Source organism: Eretmochelys imbricata, chromosome 7 (genome assembly GCF_965152235.1).
Source record: "Eretmochelys imbricata isolate rEreImb1 chromosome 7, rEreImb1.hap1, whole genome shotgun sequence".
NCBI classification, from domain to species: domain Eukaryota; kingdom Metazoa; phylum Chordata; order Testudines; family Cheloniidae; genus Eretmochelys; species Eretmochelys imbricata.
In genome coordinates, this window is record NC_135578.1 from 46,821,304 (window position 1) to 46,842,107 (window position 20,804).

At 53.9% G+C, this 20,804-nt stretch overlaps 1 protein-coding gene across 1 annotated transcript in view; it reads left to right on the forward strand.

Annotated features, from left to right (window-relative positions):
• The first annotated feature begins 296 nt into the window (after window positions 1-296).
• SEMA3G (semaphorin 3G) overlaps window positions 297-20,804 on the forward strand; it is a 65,074-nt gene continuing 44,566 nt past the window's right edge. The window contains exon 1 of the mRNA XM_077821289.1: window positions 297-411. Coding sequence (XP_077677415.1) covers window positions 297-411 — 115 coding nt within the window. The remainder of the gene's footprint in view (window positions 412-20,804) is intronic.

Consider the following 20,804-nt stretch of genomic DNA (forward strand, 5'->3'; position numbering starts at 1 on the left):
CAGCTGCTGGGGAAGTCCTTGGGAAGGCGGGTCTCCCCCATCTCTTGCTCTGTGGCAGTCCCTCGCCTTGCAAGGAGCTGGGTGGAGCCCTGCCTGTATAAAACTTCCCAGTAGACGCCTTGGAGCCAGCCGCTGGTGGCAGGCGGGCTGGGGAAGGCTGCACGAGCGCATATTGGCCAGCTGGGCTCTTCGCAGCCGTCTCTCCCTGGACGGCGTTGCGGGGGGGGTCGGCAAGGAATCCCATTGAGTTCCAGGCCAGGGGGGCCTCGAAAGGAAGAGCCCAGCAGCACGTGAGCATGGAGCGGAGCTGCCTCTCCCAGCTCCTGGCAAGCTGGTGGCTCTTTTGGAATCTCTTCGCCAGCTGCCAAGGCACCAAGGGGAGCGTGCCCAGACTCCGCCTGTCTTATAAAGGTAATTCGCAGGGGTGGTGTCGGCATGATGGTCCCAGGATATTAGAGAGACGAGGTGGGCCAGGCACTCTCTTCCCCAGGTCCGAAGAAGAGCGCCATGTAAGCTCGACAGCTTGTCTCTCTCACCAGCAGAGGTTGGTTCAATATGGGATATTACCCCCCCCCCCCGCCTTGTCTCCCTTGCAAAGGTAATACTGCTTACGGAGCTGTATTGAGGGGAGCTGCTGCATGCTCTCTCTCTGGGGATGGTGGTGAGGATCTAAAGCTGAAAGGCGGGCTGCCGCCTGGCTCTCCTCCCACTTTTGACTTGGCACTTGCTGGCTTCATGTGCTTATGCCTGGGTCTCAACAAGTGCTGGGGCATGCGCTGACCTGATCGGAGCGATCTCCAGCGCCTTGGGGATAGGGAGGAGGTGTTGGTGGATGGGGAGGGGGGGATTTCGGGCTCCTGCAGGAAATAATGCCAGCTGGATGTGGGGATGGGTTTGTGCGGCAATGAAGGTGCAGGGAGGTGATAATGAACAACTGGGCAGGTGTGAGGTGGTGTGGGTTTGAGCAAGGGTGTACATTTCACTGTGGTGTCCCCTGGCTCTCCTAACCCCATCTCAGCCCAATTACACTGAGATCTTTTGAGGGCAGAGTGGGAGTGTTGGCAATTAACTCCTTCACTCCTCCCTCTGGGTGTACACTGTATGCCTGACAAATTAGCCCCCTCGACCCTGTGGTTGTACCGGTGTGTGCACTGCATGCGTGTATTCAAACTCTCGGCGCCCCGTGGAACTGCAGAGCATCCTGTGGGAGTCTGACACATGGCACTTACTGGGTTAGTTACAGCGGGGTGTGTGTGTATGTGTGTTGGGGAGTGTTAAGATTTATAAATGGTCTGCCCTGTTTGCCCTCACTGCCCCCGGGGGTCTGCTGCCCCTCTTGTGGTTGGAATGGGAACAAGAAGCGAGTTCCTGCAATGACTGAGGGGTGGTGAACCCTTCCCCGACATGCTGGGAAATGTCATTCTCTCATTTCGTAGCGGTGGGCAGTGGCTCAAACAGGGCGGGCAGTGGCCCCACCTGCCTCCAGGCACTGTCAGGCTTTGCTTGCCCCCAGACTGCACAGGGGTCTATCTCAATGGCTAACCTAGCAGCCATAGGCCAACTGAGATTGTAGCCATCTGTGGGGAGAGTGTCTGCTACCCTGCACGTCTGTGTTACCTGTGAGACTCCCTCTCTCTGGTGTGCCCTGCTGGGATGGAATGGTGCCCGGGTCAGGATTAATGCCTAAATGAAGGGATCCTGATTTGAAACGATCCCCCAACCTGGCTAACATGAGTGCTACCAGCCTTGGTCCCTCGTCCTTCTTCATCCCCAGGGTGAGACTATGCATGTGGTGGGTCCCTGGGGGACCCACAGTGCAGTGATCAGTTTGCAAGGCTGCATGCAGCTGCAGCTAATGGGACCGTGGGTAACTGGAGGATTTGGGGCTGTTCCTGTCCTGCATGGGTGCGGGAACACCTTGAAATTGAGAGCAGGAGCTTGGTGTAAAAGGGGAGCTGACGGCTTTCAGGGCATGTCTGTACTGCATGCAGCACTTGTAGATACTCCAGCTAGCTTTGATCCAGCTTGCTCCAGTAACAATAGCAGTGAAGCTGTGGCCACGGAGTATGTACCCAGTGTCTTGGGCTGTGCTGGCGGCTTCACTGCTATTGTTACTCAAGCTAACTTTGATCTTGATCAAAGTTAGCTGGGCTATATCTCCATGTGCTGCAGTCTTGCCTCCCATTGAAGTGTGGACACATATCCTCTGTGCCCTGTCTGCAGCCAGCACCCCCTTGTGACCAGTGTCTGGTACTGCAGCCAGAGCAACCTGGTTCTCTCAGCATTCTGCCCAGAGAAGGCTCTTTCTAAAGCACGCGCTGTGTGCCAGCCCCACTCCAGAAGGAGCAGGAGGAATGTTGCTCACTGGACTGGCAGGTGCGAGCGACCTTCCTGGAGCTTCTTGCCCCAGCGCTGGGTACGTGTGAGAATGGCATGCAAGGCTGGCACCTTGTTGTTAGCCAGCATTCCCCTGTATCGCCCGATGCTTCCCTGGGATGTGCAGCGGCTTGATTCACACCCCTTGTGCGACACTGGGAAACTGCCAAGGGTGGGCTCTCTCTGGCCATCAGAGATGCTTCTTCCTTTTGCTGCAGCTGGAAACACCTCAAGAATGGCCTTTGCCATGGAGTTCTGCAGGCTTGTGTTGATTGGATCTAGGAGCTGGACAGAGGCAAAACAGCTGGGGTTGGAGTTGCAGCTGGAGGGTTAGGCTGGCTTTTATTTTTCCCCTTTTCTGGGCCTGCTCCTAGTAAGTCAAACTCCCATTGACTCTGGTATGAGCAGACACAGGCTTGGGGTCGTGGGCACTTGGGTGCATGTGGTACCGCTGAAGAGGCACTGTCTGTGGCCAGCGCCGATGGGGGACTCTGGTTGGGGACTGCAGATCAAATTGCATTAGATGGGAGATTTCTGATATTGTGGCTAGCCAATATAGTCCCTCCCTCCTGGCCTCCCAACCCTCAAAAAGACAGGGAGGGTGGGGATTCGGGAAAGTCCAGCTGGGAGAGTGGTGGAAACAGAAGAGCTGGCTCGAGTCTCTTGCGGGTTTGCTGCACACTGCCCCAGAGGACGGATGTCAGGGTGGCTGTGACCCAAGTCGCTGTGGATCTGGTGGCTAACAGCCCACAGAGCTGGGGAAAGTGATTCTGCTGTTTACAGCAACTTGCTTCCTTGTAGATCTGGACTCGGTGGGGAGGCTGACTTGGCCTTTGGCTCAGAGCTCCTCTGTCCAGGGTGGAATGTCAAGGCTCTCTCTCCTTAGGTGGCCACTTGTATAGATGTGAGCTACAGGTGGAAGAAGGAGAGGTTCCCCTGAAAACCATGAATGGCTCAGTTTGTGGGGGGAGGGGGGGGAAGGATGTGGAACTGCTCAGGGGTGGCTGCCATGCTCTGCTCCTCTGAATCCCAGTGGCAGTAAAGCACTAAGCCAGGAACATTGCCTTACTCCATATACTGGGCCATGCATACCTGGTCTGGGGTAGGCCAGGGGAGGTGGAGACCAGAATTATCCTACTCTGAACCTAGTCCCATACCTGCTACTTGCTTAGGGAGTGGGGAGGGAAATGGAGCGCATGGAGACCCCTGTTCTGGGAAGCTGTCCTACTGGGACTCAAAGAACTGAGGGTGTTGAACTGGTTCCTGCTGTTTGAGCAGGGGACGTTGTTACCGTGCACATGGCAGCTGCCATGCTAGGCAGACCCATGTCCTGGCTGACACCAGCCAGAGTCTGGGTCTTGTGCAGTACTGTCCCATGGGAGGACAGCTCTTCCTGAGCCTGGCTGTTAAACAGCGTATGTCCTTAAGCCTGAGAAATCAGAGCAGTGTGGCCTAGTGGATGGAGCACTGAACTGGGATGCAGGAGCCCTGAGTTCTGTTTCTGGCTCTGTCACTGGCATGCTGTGTCTCTGTCACTGGCGTGCTTTGGCTAAGTCACATGACCTCCCTGTGCCTCAGTTTCCCATCTGTAAAATGGGGATAATGAGTCTGACCTCCTTTGTGAAGTGCTGAGAGATCTGCTGATGAAAAGTGCTAGATGTGAGCTAGGGATTATAATTGTATCTGAGCAACTTTATTTGCTGGGTAACATTTTCAAAAAGTGCCTGAATGCATGAGTCATCTTGAAAATGAGACCTATGCTCCTAAGTCACTTGAAAATGATACCCATTTCTTAGGCATAGGAGCATCTTCTCCTTTACTGCAGCTTAACTCAATAATTTCCTGCAGCTGTGAGTTCCACAAGTTAAATGTGTTGCATTTAAAAACAATCTTTTTCTCCCTCCCCCTTTAAATGTACTACCTTTGAAATGTATCTAGTTACTAATTAACATTACCTTTGAAATGTATCCCTAATTAACCTTCCTGTACTGGTCCCCGCCCCAGAGAATTTGCAGTCTAAAAGACAAATCATCTGGCACTGAAGGGGATCTATGATAGAAGGATGTAGGCAATTCTTAGCCATTCAGGAGCAGCAATCTCAGCTCCCCACCTGCCAAATGATTATCAGCTGGCAGCTTTCTCTGTGGATCAAGGCAGAGGGGAGTTTCCAGGGGGGCCTTGAAGGAGGATAAGTTGATGGCTTTCAGGATTTTTGCCTGGGAGCTTTTCCCACACAGAAGGGTAGGTGGGAGTAATGGGCTGGCTTTCTCTGTGCTGCCTTCGTCATTGCTTTATGAGGAGTGCTGCGTGGGGAAATCTGCCAGGGTGACCGTGAGAATCTCCTGCTTAAAAAATAAACTCCAGCGCGGAACGATTAGCTGTTTAAAAATAGACTACAAGGGAAAGGAAGCTGGGAGGGTTAGAGGTGCGAGGGAGGCCGCAGTGGCGTCCTAGGCAGACTGGAGGTGAGGCTGTTTTGGCTTCGCTGCTTTGAAGGAAGGCAAATCAAACAGCCCCTTTAGTGTGGAAAGTGACACATTGTGGTCTGTGCAGCACGTCTTGCTGTGGGATCCTGCCCAGACTTCCCTGCTGCTCGGCACTTCAGGGGTGCGCCCCATGGCTCCCGCCACCCCTATTCGCCACCCCGCTTGGGGGTGTTTCTGGTTCCACATAGAGGTGAAAGGCAGGTGGCTCCAGAGCTCAGAGGTCTGGCTACCTTCCAGGGGAAGGCTGCTGTGCGGGGTACATGCTAAAGGGTGGAGGTGAGCAGGGCTGTCAGCCAGTGGGAGACAAAGCAGGTTTATGTCAGGGATGGGGCAGGGGAGGCTCTGGGAGGGAGTGCCCGGCAGTGTGTATGGGGGGGGATGCTGGCTGGTAGCTACAAAGGGCAGGAAGCGTTTGAGCCTCTCCTTTCTAGGGGCAGTTGAACTCTCCTCTCCTACTTGGCTGTGAACATGTTGGGCCAGTCTTAACCCTGGTGTAACTGCTGAAGTCAGAGGAGTTACCCCAGGGCTGGAGCTGGCTCATGTGCAATGAGGTTGAACACGAGCCACCTTGCTTCCCCATCCCCAAGGGGCTAATCCACTCAGCTGTGAGCCAGCCAAATAGTTCCTGAACTTGAGCGTGTTGTCAGGCCATCCTACTGCAGAGAGTTCCCACCGTATCTCCTGCTTCCAGCAGGGAGCCATGCCATTGTACAGGATGGACACACGGACACTGCTGGGCATGCTGGCCCAACGCTGCATGGTTCCCAGATCTCAGCCACTCACCTGGGGCCGAACTCTTGGTTACACCCGTTGGCTTTAAGGAGCCTGCACTGGTGTGAGTGGGAGGGGAATGTGGCTCTGGGGAATGAGGAGGCTGCAAGGTAGCACCCTGCCTTTCTCTCTGGAGTGGGGTTCATGGGACTTAGGGGACTCGCGTAGGGATAAATGGGTGTGACCCTCCGAATGAGGGGCTCCGGTCCCAGAGCTGATGGGCTGTTCCTGAACACGTGGCAGATCGACTGAGCTCGGTTTCTCTCGCTGGGGCTGCCTGGACTGTCTCTCAGCCTCGCTCCAGGTGCTTTGGCTCTTTTGCATCTTGTGCCCCGGGCTGCTTCAAGGACAGAGAGCCAAGCAGCCAAAGCACAGGCCAGCGCACCCGGGGTTGGTTCTCATGGGATTTCAGGCTGGTGCTGTTGACAATCCTGCCCCAGAGCAGCTGTCGCTGATAAATGCTCCCAGGGGATGGAGCTGGCCTAAGCCAGTTAGAAGATCCACTGGGAGAGGACAAAGTGTGAGCCCAGTGAGAGGAGAACCATCAGAACTGGGCACCACTGTCCACCTGGGGTGGACTGAGTGCAGCACCTGTGTGGTGGGGACCTGAATTGGATTTCCATTTCCTACTGGAGAGGACTCTGTGTAGGGAGAAAACGAGCTGGAATCCTGTGCCCGCCTGGAGTGGACTCTGGATACATCCCGTAAGAGGAGGGGAAGAACCTGGACTGGATTCCTGTGATCGCTTGCAAAGGAATGTGGCTCCTGGCCCTTCCCACCGGCCTGTGGTTGCTAGCGCAACGATGTATCCCCTTGATTTATGTGCACAACATGCTGCAGCTCGTCAGTCAGAAACAGACCCACAAAAAACAAACTGTCCTTGATTTGATGCCCGCAGAGCCTGGGAACCTCCCGCTTGGCAAAGACCCCAGCAGGGCAGCTCCCAGAGCCCGGCACCTCCTGGATGGGGAGGGTGCTGCAGAAATGTGCAGGGGAGTTTGGAAGAGTGTTGCACTGGAAATTCCAAGGGCTGTATCCCTGTGCTTTGTAATTGCAAGCAGCATGCCACTAGGAAGAGAGCAGCGCCTACGGAGCACAAATGCTCTTTGGCCTGGGGGGGGGCGAACCTCTCGCCTGGACCCAGTGCAGCTGGCAAAAGAAGGAGACTCTTGGGCAGGGTGGCATGAACCAGCTTGCTTCAGCACCATCCTCACTTCCCCACCCACCCTGGCAGGAAATACTGGAGCGGGTTTGGAGCCCTGCAATTATTGGTGCTTTGGACGCCTTTCCTCCTGCCTGGGGATGTGCTCGGAGCTTTCCTGCAGCTCTCCGCAGGGAGCCGTTGGTTGTGAAGCAGGACGGCTGTTGCTGTCGCCAGCTGTGCGTACACATGTTGTATTGTGCCTGCTTGTCCCCTGGCTGGTTGAAGTGGGGCCCCCTGTAGTGCTATGCTCACTGGCGACCCCTGCTGGGGAGGGCAGAGCGGATCAGCTGTAGGCCTGCTCCATCGCAGCTCTCAGTGGCTAAACAGCCCCTCGACTCCCAGTCTATTATGTGGGCCATATTGCCTCCTCCCCATGGCTGCAGTGACCCCTGCTGGCAAGCGTTACCAACAGTGGGCCCTCTCCATTGCTGAACTCGGCTAATCCACCACTCTGGTCCACCTGGGTCTAAAACAGATCCGATGGGATTTATTTCCCCTTTCTTCCCTATGTTCCCCACCCCCTCTCTTTTCCCAGCTGCCCAAGCACGTTGCTCAGCCCCTGAATCTCTTTGCTTTGCAATGATGACATTAGAGAATCCAGAAGTGAACCAGAACAACTCTAGTACTGCAGTGAGGGTTGAGATTCACTGTTTAACAGTTGGTTTTTCTAGACACTCTCAAATCCCCACCCTGATGTAGATTGCTCTGCAGATTGCCTTGCCTAGTCATGGCCCTGCCAAAGGGTGCTCTTCATTGCCTCAGCTATGCAAGCCGCTCCGTTGCCAGTTGGACACGTTTGTCCATTGGAACAGCCAATTGCTGGCCCGGCCAGGATTAATCTGTACAGCTGAGCTGTGATTTTTGAGAAGCACTAATTAATGGAGCCTTCTAGTTCCCCTTGGGAAGTGGGTCAATATCATTCATGTTACCCTGGAGGAGCTGCCGTGCAGGGTGGGGAGGTGACTTGCCTGGAGTCCTGCAGCAAGTCTGGCAGACAGGAAGAGATCCCAGGAGTCCTGAGTCTCAGTGCCTGGCTGGAAACATTTTCTGTAGTTAAAAGAAACTCCCATCAGGGCTGCTCTCCTGCTATTTAGGGAAGCAGCATAACTCCAGTGGCTGGCAATAGGGGGAATATAGTCTCTTCTGTGGCTAGCTGGGAGTTTCCTGCTAGGAGGCTGTGATTGGCTGGAACAGGGAGCCAGAGTAGCCTTTTCGAAGAACAGAGCCCATTGTGCAACAATCAGAGGTGATGCCAAAGCCTGCTGGAGTGCCTGGAGCCTGAATCTGGCTGGCTAGGGGGAGGGAAGGAAGCTGTCCCAGCCCTTGGTGCTGTGGGAGCAGTTAGTTCTCCCTGGTTCATGGGCTGCATGGAACAAAGCATTCACTGCACCTTCTCACTCCTCCCTGCAGCTTCCTTCCTGGGGGGGTGTGCCCAGTGCCAGGGCACCACCAGCTGTGTGGCTGGGAAGGTCCTGCTCCTCCCCCACCTTCTCAAGGTGCCCCTACATGTTTACAGCAGGTTCATAGGGCTGGCTGGGTGCTGAGCTGCCGCTTCCTCTGGAGAGCGATAGGCTGTTGCCTCCGTGGGAAAGATGGCTGAGATTCTCAGAGCTGATGGATTCGTGCACCCCACTGAAATTTACAGGAGCTGGGCAGCGAAATCCTTCAGGCAGCATGTGCTTTCAGCATGTCAGCCTGTGCTTTCCCCCTCTGTGCCACCAGCCTTTATAGCGAGAGGCAGCATGGGCGGACCCAGGAATCCTGGGCCTCTTGCCACTCGCTTGCTGTGTAATCCTGGGTCTGAGACTGCATGGCCTACAGGAGCCAGCCCTGGCCTTGGAATCAGGAGAGCCTGAGTTCTAGTCCAGGGTTGGTTACTGACAAACTCTGCCCTGGTGCGAGCCATTTCTCCTCCCATCCTTTGCCTGTTTTTTAGGGGCCCTCCAGGTGCTACCGTAATTAGTAATGTAGTACGGTGCCTCTGTTTCCCCACCAGTGAAGTGATGAGAGCAACGCTCCCCGTGCGGATGTGAGCTTGACTTAGTTAACAACTGGAAAGCACTCAAAATGTAGAAGACCAGCTCCTCGGCTGGAGTAAATTAAGGGCTGATTGGAGATTTACGCCATCAAATGCTACACAGTGACACTGCTCTTGTTCCAACCTGTGCGTCTTGTCGTCCTGCAATAATTCAGCCAAAACCTGGGGTCCAATCCTGTGGTTCCTGCTTTGTCCTCCCCAGGCAAAGCTCCCATCAGCCCATGGGAGTTGTAGCTGAGTATGGGCTGCAGGCTTGGGCATGTAGTTATGAGGTGGTGAAGTCAGGGAATTCCAAGGGAAAGGCACTGTAGTAATGAAAACTCTGCGTGTATGCATTATTGTAGAGGGTTGAATTACATGGGGATCCCAATGATCTGCTGCTTGTATCATGCCAGCAGAGAACTGGCCAGTCAGGGCAGAGATCTGGCTAGGAGAAAGGGGTTGGCACCTAGGCACTCCCTGCTGTCAAAGTTTCTCTCTGGAGGGGGCAGACTGACGAAGTGCATGGCTTACAGGGCCCCGTGTCCCAGTACCTTAATACTGCGTCACTCCTATAGAAGGATCTCAAAGCCTAGCAGTGTCAGTACCATTATCTTCGTTTTACAGATGGGGAAACTGAAGCATGGAGGTGCCATGACCTGCCCAAGGTCACCCAGAGAGGGCATAATAGAGCCTGGACTTAAACTCACGTTTATTGACTCCCTCTTCCATGCTGTGATTGCATCCCGTATTGCCACAGACTTGGCAAGCGGGCTCTGGCTTTGTGTTCTTTTCAGGATCAAGAGGGGCCAGAGGCTGGTTCCCAGTGAGGGAGGTACTGGGAGTGCGTGTGGTGTGAATGATGTTCCCGTGGCTGGGACTGGCAAAGGGAACATCCCTCTCACCCCATGAACCTGCCATAGCTGTCCTGAGTCCTCACTGCTTCTGTCACTAGTACATGATGGGACTAAAAGGAGAGTCTTCTCACTTCCCCCAGAGTTCCATTACTGGGTTTACAATAGCCAAGTCAAACTGATAACCTGGGTATTTCTGGAGAGGAAAGAAACTCCAGGTTATTAGCAGTTCGGTGGCGTGGCCGGGGGCCTTCCCTTTGATCCCCTGCCTTCTGGAGAAAACCGGGCACGTGCTGCTCTCTGACCAGCCAGACATGAAATGAGGCTTTGTGCTCTAAAAGCAAAGAGAGGGAGCATGGGTAAGGCACAGGCCTGGGAGGCAGAGGACTGGCTACTCTTCTGGCTCAGTTGCTAACTGGTGTTATGACTCTGAGCAAGCCACGTTGCCTTCATGTTCCTTAGTTTCCCCATCTGTGTTGATATGGCCCTGTCACATGGGGTGGGGGGTGGAGCTTAATTACGAATGTTGTTAAAAGTGCTTTGAGATTCTCCAATGGAAGGCGCGAGAGACCAGCTAGGCGTTAGCATCTGCTCTGCCATTCCTCTCCTCCCCAGCAGGGCTTTGATGTTCATTTAAAGTGCAGTCCTGGGTTGTCATGCTCGGTGTCTCCTGGGGGCTCCAGAGCACATGTGTTCAGTTAAAATTTAATGATACCTTTATTTCCCCCAGCCCCTTGGCTCCACCCTTCACCCTGGGATCTGAAAGTCAAGCTGGGTTCATTTCTTCTCCTGCAACATCCCCAGTAATAAAAGATTTTTAGACTAAATGCTGCCTCAGTGACACCCATGTGACATCTGTTGGTTTGGGTACTGTGCAAAACCCACCCAAGACTCTTGCTGATGCACAAGCTGGACTAGGCTAGGGCAGGCTAACAGGTGTAAGTGTGTCATTGGGAGTCCCACTGTTGACATGCTGGTTTTCACTCAAGTCCCTTTCCAGGGTAGAGCCTGCCGGAGGACCAAGCCAGGGGAGGAAGGTTTCTCCTCCCTTGTCATGGAGGTGGGGATGCTTTGATGCCAATCCCTCTCCCTTCTACCAGTGGAAGCCAGGAACGACTCCAGGGAAGAGAGGTGCGGGGTGGTGGGGTGGAGCAAGGAATGAGGTGCTGCAGAGCCAGCTTCACGAGAAGAAGGTTGCAGTGCTCTGGGTGGGGGAGTGTGTGGGTGATCTCGAGCCGCTGTAGCCCTGCGATGCGTGGGGATCACAGAATCACTTGGCCTGTCAGTGTTCCCAAGGGCTGGGTTTTGTCTGGGGGGTGTCTTTGATGAGTGACTGTTCCCAAAAGTGAAATGGTTGAGAGAGGAGCTCCAGGGGAAGGACCAGAGAGACAGGGAGGGAGATGCTCAGGCTGCATCACACGGGCTCCGAATCTATGCCCCACTTCCCTGCAGTTTCCCATCCATCCTGCCAGCAGCAGCCTGCTCCATCCCGCTCACGGCCCTGCTGTTAGACAAAACAGAGGCTGTGTCAGGAGAGCTGGGCTCCTGTCACTTCTCCAAATACCGTGCAGACAAAATAACGGGGGGAGGGCTGGAAGAGGGGGGAGCATGTCAAAAGGCAAGGTGAATGGCTGGAGAAGCTGTTTGTGTTGGCTCGGCACTGTGGGATCTCTTCGCTAGCAGTGCTGGGCAATGCAGTTACGGGGTTGAGGGAAGGGCTCTTGACACAGAGTCCTGGCTCTTCCCCCTGGCTTGGTATGTGGGGGCGGTAAAGAGGGGAGTGTTAAGGGAGTTAACTCTGGAGGTCTTCTCTGTCCTGGGGGATCTGAACAGCCCTGCAAATCAATGGGAAGAAATTCACTGTGGAGCCAGTATGGTGCTGCTTCTCCCATCCCCCCATCCTGTGCATACCATAGGTGAATACTTTACAACCCCATCCCCCCCCCCCCCAAATTGCCACCCAATACTGTACCTCTCCCATCCCCCCAGCTGGCAGTACATTGTTCTGCTCAGACCTCTCCTAGGTGCAGCCCCAGGCCAGGGCGGTGGGAAGTGAAGTACGGCAGTGCCATGCCTCCTCTCCCCTGATGAGGTGGTCTGAGGGAGCATGCCCAAATATGAAGAGGGGGCCTGAACCAGAACTTTTGAGCTAAGTTTGGGGACAATTGGCTCCAAATCCAAATGTCGGTCTTTGTGTCTAACTCTAGATGGCATCTCCAGCAACACAGCTCCCCAGCACGCCCCTGCCGCAGCCCAGCACTGCCTCCCTCCAGAGTGGTGTCTTTGTGCGATGGATCACACTGTGTCTTGCCTCCTGCAGCACGACTCCCTCTAGACCTTGTACGATTATTATGATGGAGAGGGACTGATACCCTTTGGGTATGGCACCTTTCGAGCCGGACCTAATCCACAGAGTCCAAGATTCCAGCTAGAGTCTGGGGTGTGGAGGGTGGTAGGTCTGAGGTGTCCCTGCCGTGAGGGTGAGCACGCCTGGGTGGATCCTCCCACTGTGGGTCACGAGAGGAGCTTTGGTTGTAGCTGATCATACCGAGGGGAAATCCATGGCTCCCCTGGAAGTTGGGGAGAAGCCCAGACTCCCTGAGGAGGTCCTCGGTCTCAGGCAGGGAGCAGGTCCCTCTCCCTTCACTCCACCCCTTTGCTCATCGCAGATGCACTGGAGGATTAATGCGAATATAAAAGCTCCCAGCCTGTGGAGGAATTTGCCGGTGGAAAGTTTTCTGAAACAATACAAGAGTGAAGGGCCTTGCCAATGTTGTTCTGAGATGGGAAAATATTATTGCTGTTTTAATAACAGAAAAACACCAGGGCCCCTTCCAGGGGGCTGGAGGAACCAGAAGACCTCTGAGGCCAGGTCCATAGTGGGGAAGGGCTTGGCAGGGCAGCCAGGTATGATGGTGCAGTGGGGAAAAGCAGCAAGGTGAGTTGGGTAGCTGGGGGAACCTTGAGAACTGGCAACTAGTTAGCCAGTGACCACACATGTAAGGCCCAGTCCTGCCTCTGTTGAACTCGATGGAGTTTTGTTGCACCAGGTGCCCAGCATGGATGTGACTTTGGGGCTGGATTTTTCCCTGGGGGAATGGCTCGTATCTGAATGTGTGTAGGAGAGTGCGTGCGGCCCGTGGGTCTGCCCATTGGGCATCGGTGTTGATGCTGCGCGTCCAGCCAGTGGCTGGATAGTGGATTCCCACCCCTGTCCTAGGCGGCAGCATGGCTTGCTGTATGCGTGCATCCTGTTGATTTGCACAGCCAAGTTCCTGCCCTGGGAATCTCCTGGCCAGGAGCTGTGCCAGTCTCTGTGGCTCTTTGAAGACCTGTCAGCAACCACAGGGAGGGAAATCCTGTTGGGCTGAGGAAATTGCAGGGCTATAACTGTGCCCTTTGCAACAAATGGAAAAGCAAATCTAAGCTGGGAGTCTAGCGCTGCTTTGAGATTCAGCACGATGTTGGGCAAGCCTGCAGCTGTTCGTCCCTGCCCCTGTCAGCAGGTGGTGCTGTGCCAAAGAGGAAGCAAAGACCCCTGCTCTGGTGGGGTTAGGTTTCAGGCACCTGCAGAACTCCGCGACTGGACCAGAAGAGTGCGGCGTGTTGGCCAGGCTATCTGTAGTCGACGGAGCCAGCACCTGGCTCTGGGGATGCTAGGGTAGTTCGCTTTCGCTGCCCAGGCCGTATCCCTGGAAGAGAGCACGTCCATCCAGGGCGCATCTGAGGAGGAGGCGGTGGCGTGGGTGGTGTAGAGAAGAAGGGGCCCGTGTGTGATCAGACGGGGCAAGCAGAAGGACTCAAGTAGTCCTTGTGAGAAGGGGAAGGATGCTGGTTTGGAAGGGAGCAGAGTGTTATGTTTTCCATGCATAACACAGCAGCCGTCTGCGAGCCTTTCAGCTTGAAGCACTACTATTCTGTACCGCGGTACTATAACCAGGGCTCCATGCTGCCAAGTGCTGCACAAACCCATCCCTGGCCCAGAGAACTCACACCCTAAATAGGAAGAGGAAAGAGAAGCAACTTACCAGCAGGCCAGGGGAAAGTTGGGACTAGAAACCCAGGTTTCCTGAGTTGCTGGCTGGTGCACTACACACTAGACCAGGTTGCCTCTCCATAAAATACCATTTAGTTTAGGTTAAGGGAAAGACCAAAGAAGTCTCCTTAAGAGAGCACAGTGTGTGTGTCTCCTCCATAGAACGTGCTGCATTAGCTCAGCACCAACATATGGTAAAGAAGTGTAAAGGTATAATGCTGAGATCTTCCTGGCTCCCTCCATCCATCACTGTGGGAAACTTCCTGGCTGAGTGACAGAAACTCCACAGCTGGCATTACACGGAGAATGGGGGGAGGGTGCATCTGTGGTGGCAAGTGGATTTGGCCTCCATTGGCTGATGTCCCTGGTTGTTCGGTACTGAGGTTGGGTAGTGAAGCATATAACTCTAAGCTTGCTTTGTGTGGCTGCACTGTAGGGGTATCTGAACAGCCCTGGCTGGACCCTCGTTCTTGTGTTGCGTACTCAAGCACAGAGCGGGTGTGATCACCACAGGAGCGTTCAGCACCTACTCTGCACGGGTGTAAATGGCTGTGCGGGGGGGGGGGGGGAAGAGCAACAAGGATCAGAGCCCAGGTTGGAACTAGAAATTGTAGGGGCTCCAGCAACGGGGGAGGGGAGAGAGCCAACTGTTTTCCTTCTCCGGCTGGGTCTGGGTTGAAGTTTGGCTGCAGATCTAGGGGTGGGGTGTTGAGTGATGGGATCCCTGATTCCCCAGCACAACTGGCTCCCAAACATGGGATCCAAAGAGGCTTCAGAGGCTGGGCCTGAGCTGCAGCGTTACCGATGGCTTGGTGGGTAGGATCTGCCAACGTGCAGAGAGGGGCCAGCCATGTAGCTCTGATCCACAGCCAAAACTCCCCCTGGGCTGGTGGTCTGAGCATGACCAGGAAGGAACCTACCAGCAACTCATCCCCCACCCCTTTCATATATGCATGTCCTGACCTCCATGGGAATGAGAAGGGAGAGCAGGGGTCTGTCTGCCTTATACAGCAGCTGCACTAAGATCCCGGCTCGGCTCCCCTGCCCTCCCCGATAATCCTCAAACAGGGACTCTGTGGCAGAGGAGACAGGAGCAGGGGAGGGCGTGGGCAGGCTGGGGCCAGGTGTGGGTGCTTAAAACCAGCTGTCCGGGAAAGGACAACAGTGCGAGGGTTGTGCCCTGGAGACATCTCTGCGGGTTTCCTTTCCTGGCACTGGGCATTGCCAGAGTGACGGGCTAGGTCTCTAATAGAGGATTTGGGGCTAATGTGCTCCATCTCTCGCTTGACATGATACCCAGAGGGCAGAACCTGTGAATGGGACTTCCCCTCTCTGCTGGGAGGGAGGTGCTGGGTGTGCGTGTGAGTGCGTGTACATTGGTATCTTCCTCTTGCATCCACTTTGATTTCTTTTTAAATTAATGCTACCTTTTGTAATTACTTGTCCGACAGCATTTGTGTTAGGGTCTGCATGGTGGTGTGTTTGTGTCTGCTTATGCCTGTGCATTGGCTGTGTGTCTTTGGATTTCTGCCTGTGTGTTGGCGTTTGTGTTCTCTGTTTCTCTGGTGTGCAGACTGGTTTTGTGGTTTGGTATGTGTAGGTAAATACTGTGTGTGTGTGTGTGTGTGTGTGTGTGTTTCTCAGCAATGTGTGGTGGTAAGCAGCTAGCCAGGGGTATGTGTGGATGAGTGAGTGCATTGCTGTGTGTGTGCGTTGGTGTGCACGTTGGCTTTGTATAGTCGTAGGGGTGTGTGTGCGTGTGTACTGGAGGCTTGCCCAATTTGCAAGCCCCAACTAACCCTTCCCTGGCTCCGCTGCAGCAGAGCCGATGCCCTGGAGGGAGGCAAGTCAGTTTCCTGCTAGGGCATCAGTGTGGGGAGATGCATACATAAGGGCACAGGTTCTGCTTTGGTTTTTCCCCTGTCTGGGATGAAAGGCCCGGAGCATCTCTCCATAGGCTCAGCTGTTTTCCTATCCTCCTCATCCCTGTACCTTGGCCTCATCTGTCTGACCAGTTGTAGAATCTTCCCTGTCTTTGATTGACTGACTGGACCAAGAGAGGGAATCCATTACAGCAAAAGCAACCGTTTATACAAATGAACCTAGAGCAACATGATTCCAGCTGCCAGACCATCCTCCCAACCCTCTCCCTGAACCTCAGGGGTCAGATGCTGCAGAGGCCATTAGGAGAGGGACAGGCAGGAATGGGGGGCAAAGCTGGGGAGCAGGTCTGTGTTACAGATGCCCTTGGAGTAGAAATTCTTTCCAAGACTGCCAGGCTCTCATGGGTGAGAGACGCTTCAACCCTGGTACCTGAGGCTTCTGCTTGGTGCTAATCCAGCCATACTACATCAGCTGGAAGTAGAATAATAACCACAGGGTTAGCTTTGACATCTGTCCCCAGAGGCTGCTGGGAGCCTTCCCCAAATAGAATAAAACATGGTTACAGTACTAGCAGCAGCATGCCCCAAATCTCTCCCCAGGGCCAGCACAGGGAGAGGAAGCTGCTCTGTGCTAATGACACACACGTCTTGCACTCAAGGGATGTGCAGAGGACAGTGATGGTGAGTGCGTCCCAGCGCCTCCCTGAGATCCTCATCTTCTGCCCTGACATTAGCTGGGTCCACCCAAAGTTTGTTGAATTCTGTCTGAGTTTAGTGAACCCCTTTCTTCCTGAACGGCATGGGGAGAATCGGGCAGCTGGGGTGGGAGCATAGGGCTCAACAGAAGCAGGGGAGGTGGAGGGTGGGGCTGGAGGAGTGAGGTGGGTGCATGGAGGGATGTGGGACGCTGAGCTGGCAGAAGAGCAGGGAGTCAGCCCCTCCCATGGTGGGAGGGAGATGAGGGGCTGGGAGCTGGCAGGAGGAGCCTGTGGGGAGAGGCAGGTGAAGGAGGCTGGAGCACATGCCTGTGGGATGATGGTGTGACGGTTTTCCCCCTAGGGTGCCACCTGGAACTGGGGTACCACTGAGACTGCCTGACTGACCAGCCTGGGCTCCCTCTCACACTGTGTCACTGTGACAAGTTGTTAAGCTCTCCAAGCTTGCTCTCTCACCAGCACACACGCAGGTAGGGACACACCTAGCTGCAGCTTCACACAGATGCTGAGAACAGTTCTGCATGGAAAGGCTCAGCTAAAGTACCTCCAAGTTGCTAAGGCACCCCCCCACACACACTTCTGGAGTGTAACTCCAAAATTATACCGCCTTGTGCTGCACAGGGAACTGTACAGCGTAAACTCATGAAATTTGCCCCCTCCCTCAATGTGGAGGCAGATATGCAACAGCTTTCTGTCCCCAGTTAGGATTTCCACACACTGGTTTTAGACAAAACAAAAACAAGTTTATTAACTACAAAGGATAGATTGTAAGTGATTATAAGGGGTAGCAAACAGATCAAAGCAGATTACCGTAGTAAATAAACAAAACCGCAAACAGATCTTAACACACTGGATGGGTAGGATATGAATTAGCAGATTCTCACCCTGAGTGATAAACAGGCTGGCAGATTCTTAAGGCACAGGCTGCCTTGGCTCTGCATCTTGGTTTTCCAGGTTTTCATACACAGGCTAAAAATCCCTCTAGCCTGGGACTATCACTTCCCCCAGTTCAGTCCTTGTTCCTCAGGTGTTTCCAGGTGTGTTGTTGTAGGGAGAGTGAGGTACCATCATGATGGCATTTCCCCTTTTACAACTTCTTCCCACTTGCTGGAAAGCTCTTTTGCTGTGCCCTGGGTCAAACAGTTCCCATGGTGTAGTGCTATCTCTGAGAGGTTTCTATTGTACACAGTTCCTGGGGTAACGCTTGTGTGCATTTCCTCAATAAGCCATTAACATTAGGGGTTGAACTAGATGACCTCCTGAGGTCCCTTCCAACCCTGATATTCTATGATTGTTTGTTTGGCCTTTTTACTGTTGTACCTGAAAGGCTGCTTGTGGGTGTTTTCAACCTCCCAGCACACATACATAGCCAAACTTCATAACTTTCTTTACGACGATAGCACATACAATCCAACGAGCTATCCATGTCTAGTAGATCAAGACTTTTAGAATGATACCTTACAAGGCATACTTTGTACAAAACACATCCTAATTACATGACTGGTGAATATTGGGGTGCCAGAGTGTTACAGATGGTTTCGGAAATCTGGACACCCTTTGCTCTGGGAATTGAAAAGTCAATTTATTTTCCCATTTTTGCCTCTCTCACACCTCTTCTCTTCTCCATCTCCCCTCTTCCTTGCTGTCCTCCTCCTGCAGCTTTGTCCACACTAAAAGCTAAAAGTCCTGAGATGGGGCCTGCTGACCTTGCAACACCTTGCATCTGTACACAACAGCCAGCTTAAGTGGGTGCAATGGGGCCTGGGCTGTGGTCTTCAGTTGGGCTGCGGTGGGAAGTCACAAGCATTGCTGTGGCACTGGGTCGCCTGGTTCTCCTAACCCTGTCCTGCTACATCCGTTAGCATGCGATCCAGCAGCCTGCGGGGTCTGGAGTAAGCACTGCAGGTGTCCAAGAGAACAGCCTTGCAAGGGCCTCAGTGCATGCAGACACCACAACTGCTCTGTTAGAAGGAATGCAGCTTTGTGGGCGCCTTGGACCATCTCAAGGACAAGGTAGCCAGCTGGCCAGTTCACTCACTGCTGTGGCCTCCTGGGTTGATGTCACCACACTTTCCATTCTAACCCTTCTAAATCCTTCTGCCACTTCCCCTCTCTCCACGGGACCCGTCTCTCTTGGCCTTTCCTCTTTCTTTCCAGCAGTCTCCTTGCTGCCCTGCCTCCCATCTGCCCTTGTTGGAGGGATGTGGGTTGTGGTCCCTGTACGGGGTGTCTGGCTGGGTTATAAATGGCTCTGTGTCTCTTGCAGGATTGGGTGACTTTGCCCCCCTTGGCGGGGCCAAGACGGCTTCTCCTGAGAAATAATTACACAACCCAGTGCAAATAAGCAAAGAGTCAGCTGGAAATAAATGACACAGCTAAAGAAAACAAGCCAGGGGGAACGCTGGGCTCTGCAAATAAACCTCATCAAAGGGAGAAGGGGGAGACAAAGAGGGGGGCTGAAAGGGGCAGGGCTGAACGAGAAGAGAATGAGGGGGTGGGAGGGAAGCTGGAGAGTCTACTTATATTGGGGCCTGGGGCACCTCTGAGGCCCACACTGGAGTGCAGGGCCCATAGTGCCTGACTGTTGTCAGGCCTGTGAGGGATATATGGTGACTCTCAGCTGTTCCCTGGCTCCCTCCTCTCAGAGTGCTCCAGCATGGAGGCATACCATGGCCTCTGATGGGACATAAGGTGCAGTAACCCCCCAAACATCTGCCAGTCCTCCAGAGCCAGCACTGAGTCCTGTGCCAGTGTGCTAAGGGCTGGGGTGTCACCCCCTTGGCTCTCACCCCAGGGAGAGTCTGTGCGGGTAGGACAGGGCCGTAACCCACGTTGGACTGGCAGGCTGCGGCGATCCCATTGGTGTGTAGCATGTTTGAATGGCCATCTCCCCATTATATTCTAATCGTTGTCTGACAGGCACAGGCAGGGGGTCGCCCTGCCTTATAGGGTCTGGCAAAGAAGCGTGAAATATCAGCCCTTTTACTGGAATTAAAACGTGGAGACTATAAAACCCGTACCAGATATGCGGTGGAGAGGGGCCATTACCGGGGGGCGCTCTTAGGGAGTGGGAATGTTAATGGGAAGAGTTGGAGTGAGTGGAGGGAGACGGGGGAGGACTGCTAGTTCTCCCCCCACCCTGCTACCCAGCCTGGAGGCGCTCATTCGCCAAGGGATGCAGCCAGTGTGGAGATTTGGGCATTGGGGTGGGATTGGCAGGAGAGAGCTTCGGGGACAGGGCTCCAGTCCACCACTCTCCCCAGCTTAGACTGCACCAGCAGTGGGGATGAACCTTCGTATGGTCCCAGGGCAGCAGACTCCTCCCTTGTTTCTCTGTAGTTGGCCACCAGAGGCAGAGAAAGTAGTTATGTCTGATCAAGATGCATGCACTGTTCCGTCTCGTTGGCTTCAGGGCTATGGCAGCGGGCGTTGATTGATGTCCATGGCTCGCACCTGCCCAGTGACTCAGTGGGTTTTACAGCCCCTCTGATGGTGTGGAGGAGCACTGAATGGTTTTCCAGTCACGCCCCAGTGCTAACTACCCTTTTAAACACCTGGGGGCATTGCACATTATTTCCCCCTTTCCCTACAAACTACCCAGAGGCCCTTATGTTGCATGCTCCATTGATGGGCTGCAGAAGATTCATCTAAAAATAACACAAGGTGCGGTTGAGTTATAGGGACCCTTCAAAAGCAGCTGAAAGCCATAAAATTCCCTAACTTAAAACAGACAAAGCCAGGCTAAATCCCTCCAAATTTGGTTATAGACGAGCAGGCATTGCTCGTGGACTAATATTCATTACTCTTTCCCCCTCATGCCTCTTTAAGCACCTAACTCCCATTGGAATAGAAAACTCTCAGAAGAAGGGCCAAGGAGCCCTGACCCAGCCATGTTCTAAACCTCCTGACAATGAGGATTAGAATGGAAGTTTTGTGTCCTCAACACAAACAACCTTACTGCTTGTAATTAACACCAAGCCGGTTTCCTTGATTCCAGCCCCTAGCGTCCCTCAGAGCCGAATGACTGGCAGTATGGGTCACTCCACATCATGAATTATGTGGATATCATCACCCTGGCAGCGTGGGTATTTCTGCGCAAACAAGCCAGCAGACTGGAGTGGTACATGGCCCACGATGCTGATCTCTAGTTTTCTGGAGCCACACCATTAGAACGCCACTGATTTCGAAGGAGTTCTCCCTGGTCTGCACCAGTGTGAACTGAGATCAGAATCTGGGCCCAGGTTGCTAGTCAGAGCCCCAGTGTGCAGAGTTAGGCCATGCAAATGGTAAATAATGAGACAGAGAAATTAACCAAACACACTCAAAGCTTTGAGGTCCCATCTGGTGAAGAAGTTCAGGCCAGTTTTGATTGTATTTTACCTACTTTGCCTGTCCCGGCTAGCACCATATTCTCCCTCCTCTTTCCTTCCCCATCCTCGCTTGCTCTAATTGATGCCCTGT